Source organism: Microtus ochrogaster, chromosome 16, assembly GCF_000317375.1.
Source record: "Microtus ochrogaster isolate Prairie Vole_2 chromosome 16, MicOch1.0, whole genome shotgun sequence".
Taxonomy (NCBI): domain Eukaryota; kingdom Metazoa; phylum Chordata; class Mammalia; order Rodentia; family Cricetidae; genus Microtus; species Microtus ochrogaster.
This window is the reverse complement of record NC_022018.1, coordinates 59,068,288-59,079,463: the sequence shown is the minus strand read 5'-3', so window position 1 is coordinate 59,079,463 and position 11,176 is coordinate 59,068,288. Positions and strand designations below refer to the sequence as shown.

Here is an 11,176-nt window from a genome sequence, read left to right as displayed (position 1 = left end):
TCTCTCTCTCTCTCTCTCTCTCTCTCTCTCTCTCTCTCTCTCTCTCTCTAATTAAATCGCTGCTTGGCCCATTAGCTCTAGCTTCTTAAAAATTCTCTTAAAATCACAGAGAAGTTATCTTTTGAAAGAAAGAAAGAAAATGGAAGATTTCAACTCAAATTGTACAAAGTAACAGTTTTAGGGTATTATCTTAGTCATCGTTCTGCAAAGAATAATGTGCATGTGCAGTTACGTCACTAACGATGTGTATGTGCAGTTACGTCACTAACTATTGGATCTTGTGCTGCACTGTGTAGTTAGGAGCTGGTGCTGGAGAGGGCAGCAGAAGTGCGCTGAGTATGTAAACGTGATGAGATGACCTGGCGGCATTGTGCTGTAGAAAGCCTGAATGACAGTGGGATGTGACCGAAAGAGAACAGGTGTTGAAGTCAAATCTTATATATAAAAATATTAGCATTGCAACTCATCTGCTATACTGTACTGAAACATACTTGTTTTTTTTCTTATTAGGAATTAGAAATTACAATTTTAAATAATTAATATAAGAGTATGTGTACATAATATATATTTAATAGATAATTGTTTTGTGTAGATAAAAGAGTCATGAGTACAAAAACAGTAGGTGCATTAGTGCAGTAGGAATGGGTTCTGGAGAGAAGTGAACATTTGAGGTGGAAGATAACAGGCCAGAAGGATCTGAACATGCAAAGATGAGGATAAAAAAGCTAAAATGTCTTCAGTAACAATACAGACACAGTGAAATAGAAACCAGCTCAATTAAAGAGAGTGTTGACCAAGTTTGATAAGGTAGATTGGAAAGAACTGTGGGACACTCAAAGCCAAGTTTGTAATTTAGTTTGTAGACAGGAAAGAATTCAGGAAATATTTGAGCAGAATAAACTTTTATATAGTACTAGTTATTTTATTGCAGAGCCTAAGAACAACTGAAGGAATATGAAGAGTGCGCATGTGGCTAGGTGACATCTCGAGGAGACGGGCTAGCAGGCACACTAGACAGAGTGAAGATTGGTGTAGCCGCCGTTTGGAAAACAGTGTGGCACTATCTTTTAAATCCGAGGCTAGCTGATGGACATGATTTATGCTGTAGTCATTCTTTCCATTTTTTTTTTTTCCGAGACAGGGTTTCTCTGTGTGTAGCCCTGGCTGTCCTGGAACTAGGGCTGTAGACCAGGCTGGTCTCGAACTCACAGAGATCCACCTGCCTCTGCCTCCCGAGTGCTGGGATTAAAGGCGTGCGCCACCATGCCTGTGTGATGTAGTAATTTTATACATGATTTTATATAAAAGTCAGTTGTTTAATCCCAGAGCTAGTGCCAGGACAGGCTCCAAAGCTACAGAGAAACCCTGCCTTGAAAAAACTTTAAAAAAAAAAGAACAGAAAAGCAGAATAAGGAAAAAATAGATTCTGTTCCAAAGAGAGAGTGAAACAGCCTTGGAAACCCACAAAAGAAATCAAAGGAGCCTGGAAGGCACTAGACACAGGCAGCACAGAGAACTGGGGGACCAGCCTCCCACTTAGCCTGTCAGGGAGGAGAGAAGGCTGAGGAAAAAAAATCCACACCCCTGCAGATAGGAAGATAGCCACACTAACAGGTGAGAAATCACAGAAACGCAAGACCCTTCAGTGAGATGGGTACAAAGCCAAACAACTATTTCAAATGTTTTCAGAAAAACGAAGAGTGACCTTTGTCTTGCTTGGGTTTAACTCATGAGCTCAAGTATTAGTCCTCCGGTATTAGCCTCAGCGTGTCACACCCGACACCAAGTCATCTGTGCCCTCTCCCACAGGGCACTGCACAGCAGCTTCTGCCTTGGCTTCCGTGTATCATGTGCACTTTATGTGAAGTTCCCATGCTGTGCTAGACATGTTTCATAGGAACAAAAAGGGTTTCAGTCTTTTTTCCTGGCATCTAGAAACTACTTATGAGCACCTGTGTACATCTCTCTTTAGGAAAATACAACCAGTTAAATTCCTCAGAGCAGAACCAGGCCTGATGGCACATACCTTAATCCCAGTGCTCAGGAGGCAGAGGCAGGCGAGTCTCTCAAGCTCAATGCCAGCCTGATCTGCACAGTTCCAAGGCAGCCAGGGCTGTGTAGAACCTGTCAGGGTGCCTCTGCATGTGTTTATTCTAGGACGGAATTGTTGTAGCGTATACTTAGAGCTCGTCATAGAAATCTCACCTGTTATTACTGTATGAAACTAGGATCATGTACTTGAGCAAAGGTAAAAATGTAGTAATTCAAAATTGCCTAAGAAATAAAGTTTATTTTTCCTCTTAATCTTTTCACAAAGGACTGTTGTAAACAATGATAGGTTGGACAATATCGGTCAAAAGCAGTATTTTTCTTTTTTTTCAGGAAGTGGGTCTGAAAGATGGAAAAATTGAGAGACTGAAATTAGAACTTGAGAGGAAAGATGCTGAAATTCAGAAACTCAAAGCTGTGATCACCCAGTGGGAGGTGTGTCCACTCACTTCTGGGAAGAATTCTGTATTTGCATTCTGTGGGTTCTGTATGTATTTATTATTCAGTTACTCTGCTATTCAGTCTTTTAAACTGACTATCCACTTAAATTCTGAATAATGGTGTAAATTTTGTTATAAAATATATAATGTAAAATATGTTGTATGTTATATGCAGGCAGCTTTGTAAACTATTTTAAGCACGAGGTTCAGTAGCATTAAGTTTATTTAGCTACTTGTTCTTTGTTTTTTGAGACAGGGTTTCTCTGTGTAACCTTGACTGTCCTCACTTTGTAGACCGGGCTGGCCTCAAATTCAGAGGTCAGCCTGCCTCTGCTTCTGAAGTGCTAGAATTAAAGGCTCAGTAGCACTAAGAACCTTTTCACTGTTGGGTGACCATTCCTGCTGTTCCCTTTCAGAAACTCTCCATTAAATCGCTCACTATTCACACCCTTCACCCCCTAACAACAATTTATCTCTAGGAATTACCTGTTTCTGATCCCTCGTTCTGGTAGGATCACACAGTTTTTGTCCATTTCTATCTGGCTTATTTCTTTTAACATAGAAATTTTCTGAGCTTCCTCTGTGTTGTAGCGTTTATCAGAACTCCATTCCTTGTCCTGCCTTATCACATCCTCTGAAGTGTACGTGCTACGTTTAGTGTGTGGGTGCACAAGTAAGTGTCCAGGATCCTGCTTTGAGTTCTTTGAGTATTTTGAAAATCTAAAAGTAGAATTGCTGGTTATAGGATAATTCTGTCTTAGCTTTTATGTGACTTCCAAGCGTTCTCAGAGCAACTGTTCGTTGTCCTTTTGACCAGAAGTACACAGGGATTCCAACTTCTCCACACCCTTGCTAATGCTATGTATGAATTGTTTTCTCTTAAAGATTAATTTTAATTTTTTATTTGTATATGTGTGTGCTTGTATACATGCACATATGTGTTCAAGTACCAGTGGAACGCAGAAGATTTCAGAAGCCCTGGAGCTGTAGTTAAGAGGTTGTGAGCTACCTGATGTGCTGGGAAACAAACCTGGGTCCTCTGCAAGAGCAGCAAGGACTCCTGCCCTTACAATTGTTTTTAATCACAAACTTATGAGGCACTCTCTTGCTACTGCCCTTTAGACTTCACCAAAGATGCTCCAGTTCCTCAAGAATCATTTGTCTTCTGATCAATGTTAGTCCACGGATTATTTACCAAGAGCCTGTGGGCAGCCAGGGTTCTGGCGCTGGTGTGTGCAGCATCTCTCATTCATCTCAAATTCTTACTTTTTTGTTTTTTGTTTGTTTTTTCAAGAAAAGGTTTCTCTGAAACAGCTGTCCTAGAGCTAGTTCCATAGAATAGCAGACCTCAAACTCACAGAGATCTGCCTCCGAAGTGCTGGGATTAAAGGCGTGCGCCACCACTGCCCGATTCATCTCAATTTCTTAAGCATTTTTACTCTTTGTATTTACTATAGCAGATGCTTCAGTTCCCTGTGTGGACTACAGTATTACTCAGTAAATAATTATTATCAGCAATTTAATTGGATAGAGTACTATTTAGTAAAAAAATCACTTTTTATAGAATTTAAAACATATTTAAAGCCAGGCGGTAATGGCCCATGCTTTAAATCCCAACACTAGGGAGGCAGAGGCAAGTGGATCTCTGTGACTTTGAAGCCAGCCGAGTATACAGGACAGCCAGGGCTGTTGCACAGAGAACATACCTTGTCTAAACCCGCCCCCCTCAAATAATAAATAAAAGTAAAATATATTTAAATCCACTGGGTTCTGGCATCATTCAGTGGTAGCTCCTTGCTTTGTGTATTTGGTGAGGACTTAGGTTGGACTCCTGCACTATAGAAATAAAAAGTAAAACTGGTAAGTCTTCTACATAGTTGTTCTGTGCTGAGAGAAAAAAAAAGAGAGATTTATTTTTTATAACATTTTATATTGTTTTCAATAATTGGTTATTAGTGTTTGAAAGTGTTTCAAAATACTAAAAGAAATGTTACAGCCAGGCTGTGGTGGTGCATGCCTTTAATCCCAGCACTTGGGAGGCAGAGGCAGGTGGATCTTTGTGAATTTGAGGTCAGCCTGGCTGTAGAAGGAGCAGCGGGCTACATTCCTGCTGTCCAGCTCCCGGCCGCCTGGCTAGCTTTACCCAAAATAATTACACGGAAACTGTATTCTTTTAAACACTGCCTGGCCCATTAGTTTTAGCCTCTTATGGGCTAATTCTCACATCTTGCTTTGACCCATATTTAGTAATCTGTGTACCGGGAAGATTCTGACCTGTGTCCATCTCGGAGAGGAGAGCTATGGCATCTTCCTCATTGCCTTCTTCCCAGCATTCTGTTCTGTCTACTCCACCCACCTATGTTGTGACCTATCAGGCCAAGCAGTTTCTTTATTACTTAACCAATGAAAGCAACACATAGAAAGACGACCCACCTACATCACGTGGCAGAAGGGAGGGAAGGAAGGAAGGAAGGAAGGAAGGAAGGAAGGAAGGAAGGAAGGAAGGAAGGAAGGAGCGAGCGAAGGAGCCAATGAAGACTGTTTGGGGAGATAATTATCAAAAATTCAAGTGGTCCATGTGGGAACCCAGCTCCTCTTATTCATGAATTATGGTGTATTGTTCATTAGGAGGAGGAGAATCAGCCATTGGAAAAGGAGCTAAAAAGTCAAGTAGTGTCAGTAGCTCTGTGCCTGACAGTGGGGGTGTAGAACTGCAGGGCAGTCTAGTCAAAAAGATGGAGCTATTTTCTTTTGATTTTTATTGAAATTAGTTGGATTTATTCAAAGTTTTTATTTGGGAAGAAAGAAAAAAACCTTCAAAAATTTTAATATTTTCCTGACTTCACCTTTACCCCCCCTACTTTGAATTTTTTTAAGTTTAATTTTAGTGTGTGTGTGTGTGTGTGTGTGTGTGTGTGTGTGTGTTTGCATGCGCACAAATCCACAACACACGAAGATTTCAGCTCTCTGGAGTCACTTTTGTCTGTCTATCCTTCTGTGGGTTTCAGAGATCAGACTCACATCATCACGCTTTACCCTCTAAACCATCGAATTGGCCTTTTTAAGTTTTCTGAGGTTTAATTAAGTAGTTCTGATTACATATTCCTCCATTCGGTTTATTTCCTAAATGATTTATGTTTTTAAATATACAGCCCATAAATTAAAAGTAGAACATAATCTACCATTTACTTTTAAAAAGTTAAAATCTCTTTTCTTTGATTATTAGGCAAAGTATAAAGAAGTAAAAGCAAGAAATGGACAATTATTAAAAATGCTTCAGGAAGGAGAAAGTGAGTCACATGTTTTTAGGGGTTTTTTTTGTTTAGTTGTTTTGCCTACATTTATGTATATATGTATTGTATGCATTGTAAACATGTCTGGTGCCCAGAGACACAAGAAGCGGAGGATGGTTTCCCTAGAATTGCAGTCACAACAGTTGTGAACCTCCATGTGGGTGCTGGAAGTTGAACCGGGGTTCTCCATAAGAGCAGCTGTTGCTCCCTTGTTTTGTTTGCTTCTTTGAGATGGGGTCTTTCTGTGCAGCTCTGGCTGATCTGAAGCTATGTAGACCAGACTGCATAGTCCTCTGCCTCTCAGGTGCACTGCACTCAGCCTGGGTTAGAGGTGCGCGCACTGCACTCAGCCTTTGTGCAGTGTTTAGATTTAAAGGTAATCTTAATATCTGAAAACAAATAACCAAGTTCCATGTTTTATCAGTACACACACACACACACACACACACACACACACACAATTCCCCAGAGGGATACAAATTGGATAGTTTATTATTTCCACTGTAAGGCCTCTTAAAGCACCTGGCCACTATTCAGGTAAGAGTGCTGAGTTTCTAGTTCTTACACATTATTGCACCAAGCCAGGCATGGTGGAGCACACCTTTAATCCAGCACTCTGGAGGCAGGGGTGAGTGGATCTCCGACTTGTAGGCCAGCCAAGGCTGCACAGTGATGAGACTCCTCCCCCCCAAAAAATAAAATAAAATAAAATCTTGTTTTAAGATTAGCCAAGAAGCCAAGTATAATGGTTTGTGTCTGTAAGCTCAGCACCTTGGAGCCTGAGGCAAGAGCAGCTGAAGTCCAAGGGCCAGCCTGGGCTACAAAATAGAAGGATGGCTGAACAGGTAAAGCCGAGCTGCCAAACATCATAAACCTGAGTTGGATCCCTGAACTTGTATGCTATGATGAAAGGACTGTGACAAGTTATCCTGACACGTGGACGTGGCAAGTGCACACACACAAACAAAAACATGACCTAATAAATAGATAAATGCTCAAAATATTTCACTTTTCCTTATAATTTTTCAGTTTTCTTATATACCTGTCCTAGTTATTATAAATTGAAAAATTAATCATCATATCTATGCAGATGATATTTGAGAAAAATATAAATTACTTAAAAAGAAAACACTGTTGCTGTAATGATGACCAGAATTACTAGTGAGAAATAAGACCAATCAGGCTCTAGAAGCACATCCATAGAGCAAAGAGGAGAAACTGGTGTTCTGACTGCTCTGTCCTGAAGTTCGTCTCTCCTCACTCAGTGGCTGGGATGGTGACGATGCTGTTTTCCTTTCCCCCAGTGAAAGATAAGGCAGAAATACTCCTGCAAGTCGATGAATCTCAAAGTATCAAGAATGAGCTGACGGTCCAGGTGAGCGGCTTTGGGAGATGTTGAATGTGTTTTATACTATTCTGAGGTCTTGTTGGCCCCACAAAATAGAAATACTGCCTCTTTAGCAGGTGAGAAAGCAATGGAAAGTATTCATTATTATTGTGTACTAGCAAAGAAAGTTCCTGCTTATTGTATTAAAGATGATAGGGGTGTCCTGGAGAGTTTGGAAGGTGAAGGTTGTGAGTTAGTAGACAGAACACCAGCAGCAGGCAGAGCTTATCCTGTTCCTGGAGTGGGTTTCTCTTCATGGCAAGCAGGCCCTCCTGTCTGTGCTCACTGCAGTGTCTCTGGGAACCATGGGAAGGGAGGGCATCTCTGATACTGACAGCTGTCAGATTTTATCACACGAATATGTTCAGAATTAAGGTACTTTCCAAAAAAGGCAAAAAGAGTTTTCTTACTCATTATTTGGTTGTAGGTGACCTCACTTCACGCTGCATTGGAACAAGAAAGATCTAAAGTGAAAGTATTACAGGCAGAATTAGCCAAATACCAGGTATGTTTTATAGTTTGAAAGTTTTCTTTATAGTTACATTTGGAGTAGATATAATGTAAAAATAAATGTGCTATATTATTCTTAAGCAAAAATTTATTCACCAGATATATTAATGACTTTGTATAAAAAATATTTATCTGTTTATATGTATGAGTGAGTTTGCGGTGGGCGGGGCTGTGGAGGCGAGGGAGTATGCTGGATTCTCTGAAGCTAGAGTTAGAAACACTGTGAGCCTCCTGACCTGGGCTGGAACTGAACCCAGTCCTCAGAAGAGCAGCAAGCACTCTTGGCCACTGAGCCATCTCTCCAGCCCTGTGTTAATGCTTCCATTATGGCCAGATAATGAATATTTTCAAAAATATAAAAGTAATTCTAGGTATTGTGTGTATGACAATAACTCAAGTGATTCAGTAGATGCATTAGAGCTGCGCAGACAATATGCACTGCTAACTAAGTGACAGGAAGGCAGACATCACAACATCACACATTTGATGACTTGGATGTAGATTCTGCTCTTTTAACTGAAAAGTGTACAGATGGATTCTTTGACATTGTGTGACTTTTCACCCAGGGATTTTATATCCATTGATGTTATATGCATTCATTATTATTTTGATGACATTTTAGATTCTCAGCTTAAGAAGATAATTCAGCTCTTTTTTCCTGTGTGAAACAGTAGAGAGTAATCATCAGTACTTTCCTTTAATACTGTGTCAGGTGTGTTCTTACACACTGTTGGGGAATATTAGTTTAAGCTGTCTTTTGTTTATGCTGCGTTTGTTTAACTCTGTGAAGCTGTGTTACTGTGCCTTTCTAAAACACATGTAAATAAAGAGCTGAGCAGCCAGTAGTGAGGCAGGAGAGAGGAACAGGCGAGGCCGGCAGGCAGAGAGGACAGATATGAGGGGAAATCTGGGAGAAAGAGATATGAGGATCTGGGAATGGGAGAGGAAGGAGGAGGATTTCAGGGCCCAGCCACATGGTTACACAGCTACACAGCCAGACACAGAGTAAGAAGGAAAGGGAAGGTGCACAGGAAGAAGGAAAGATAAGAACCCTGAGGCAAAAGATAGATGGGATAATTAAGAAAAGCTGGCATGAAACAAGCCAAGATGATAAGGCCAGGCGTTCATAAGTGAGAATAAACTTTTCTGTGTCATTTATTTGGGAGCTGGGTGGTGGGCCCCCAAAACAGAAAAGAGTAAAAAATGAACAACTACAATGTGCTTACACATATACATATAAATCAATGTGAAAACATGGTAAAAAAAAATAAAAAAGGTTTGAAAGTCACTGGTGGCATAGAGAATATAAAATTACCTAATCTAGCCTGGCATGGTATGGTGACACACACCTTTAATCCCAGCACTTGGGAGGCAGAGGGAGGTATTTCTCTATGACTTCAAAGACAGCCTGATCATAATGAGATGTTGAAAGCAGTCCTTGCATATCTATTATGTGAGGTTTTGTGTTTTGTGTTTTTGAGACAGGGTTTTTCTGTGTAGCCTTGGCTGTCCTGGAACGCACTCTGTAGACCAGGCTGGCCTTGAACTCACAGAGATCCACTTGTGTTTGCCCTCTGAGTGCTAAAATTAAAGGTGTGTACCACTACTGCCTAGCTTGCTTGCTTGCTTGCTTGCTTGCTTGCTTACTTACTTACTTACTTATTTATTTATTTATTTGATCTCATTGAAGTTTTCACACTGGCAGTATCGCATACCCAATGGTGCTTATCCCAGCTGTGTTATTGAGACATGATATGTAGCATAAACTCTAATTGGTGTTAAAATAAAAACCCAGAGTCAGATATACGGGTTAATGCTGAAGATCAGAGAAGCAGAGCGGCCAGCCACTAGAGAGTTCTTTTACCTCTACCAGTGCTCAGATTAAAGGGCTGATCCTGTCCTCAGATCCCATCTGTCTCCATCAAATCTGAGATTGCAGTGAGTTTTTGTCTCCTCCCACGTTATATTCCTCTTTCCACCCAACCATATCATTCCTTTCTCCACATCCCTAGTGCTGGGATCACCTTTGTGTGAGCTCTGTTTCTCTTTTAAACAGATTCAATCTCGTGTACTCACAGAGCGCCCTCTGTCTGTGCCCTCTGAGTCCCGGGATTACAGGTGTGAGCCACCACCACCTGGCCTCTAGTGGCTCAGCGCTGCACTCTGATCTTCAGGCAAGCTGTATTTGTTAAAGCACAAACAGAATATCACTAAATTTCTCCTTTTTTGTCAAAAATAAAAGAAGGCTATAATAGAAGAAAAACTATATACAATAAGTACAACAACTATATACAATATATATAGTCTATGAATACATCAACAATGTCTAGTCCATTTGCAATTGACAAATTCAGGGAAAGTACTCCATTTTCTGCCCTACCTTGGTGAACCCAAAGTCTTATACTTAATTAGCTTTCTACCCTAACTTGCATTACCATTCAAAACTATCTTGATATCTCTCAGTCTTACACTTTACAACTCTTTTTTTTTTTTTTGATGGTTAAAAAAAATTGGGTTTTATTGTTTTTGCTAAACAATACTAAAAAAAGGTTTTTTTTTGAGGCAGGGCTTGAATTATTTAATTTTGATCCATTTATTTAATTTAAAAAAAGGGAAAAGAGATCATGGCCAAAAAAAATTAGCCCCACACTACCCCCAAAGCTCTAGCCATGAGCATCACCCATGTCCCACTCAGTGCCTGATATTCAGGTGATAGCACTCTGCCCCATGAGACTACCCTGGAGGTGCAGGGGCATCAAGTACCAGTTTTGGCTCTCAGCAGGTTAGTCAAACCAGGCAAACTGGTGGGCTAAAGTCCAGAAATTCTTTCAAGGTTTTCTGCTCATTGGCTAAGCACATACAAACTGTCATTAGCTTGTAAGATTTCAGGGGGTAGGAGGGGGCTGAAGAGCAGGAGGATGGTAGAAGAGAAACTAGAGATTATTCAAGCTTTTCCTGGGCTAGAGGCTCTGGACATAGACTTAAGAAAGGTCAGGGTAGATCGAGTCCAGGTTTCATAGAAGAGAAAATCAGCCCGGAGGAGAAGAGCTGAGATGTGCCATGCAAGCCAGTTCTTCCTGCAGGGGAGGCACAGGGGAGGGGCGCTGACTCCCAAGTGGAGACTGCTGAGAGTTTGTCTAGTACCATGAAGACAAAGGCAGAGGGAGTCCTGAGGTTGGGACCAAATGTGAGACCGGTACATACAGTTAAAGACCAGAAAGCCATCGGACCCTCAAGGCCAATCCCATCTGTACACTGGCTCTGCAGGGCTGCAGGAAGTCCTCGCTGTGAACTAAGTCAAGTTAATCGGCAGGCTCTGAGTGGTAGAAAGGACAACACATTTTTGTTTTCAGAGGGATGAGGTGGGAAGAGTGGCCATGATCTAGTAAAAAGAGACCTGCAAGAAGCAGAAAATACTTAGAGAACATTTTAATATATATTTCCATATATATTTAAAGTTAAGAAAAATAAAACTAATTCAAGCCATGCCCTGTGCA

The 11,176-nt window shown here is 40.8% G+C and overlaps 1 protein-coding gene across 2 annotated transcripts in view; it reads left to right on the top strand.

The window, feature by feature from the left end:
• Gkap1 (G kinase anchoring protein 1) overlaps window positions 1-11,176 on the top strand; it is a 49,043-nt gene that overhangs the window by 24,259 nt on the left and 13,608 nt on the right. For both annotated transcript variants that reach the window (XM_026783115.1, XM_013349163.2), the window contains exons 7-10: window positions 2,378-2,484; window positions 5,716-5,779; window positions 7,087-7,157; window positions 7,597-7,674. In XM_026783115.1, coding sequence (XP_026638916.1) covers window positions 2,378-2,484; window positions 5,716-5,779; window positions 7,087-7,157; window positions 7,597-7,674 — 320 coding nt within the window. The remainder of the gene's footprint in view (window positions 1-2,377; window positions 2,485-5,715; window positions 5,780-7,086; window positions 7,158-7,596; window positions 7,675-11,176) is intronic.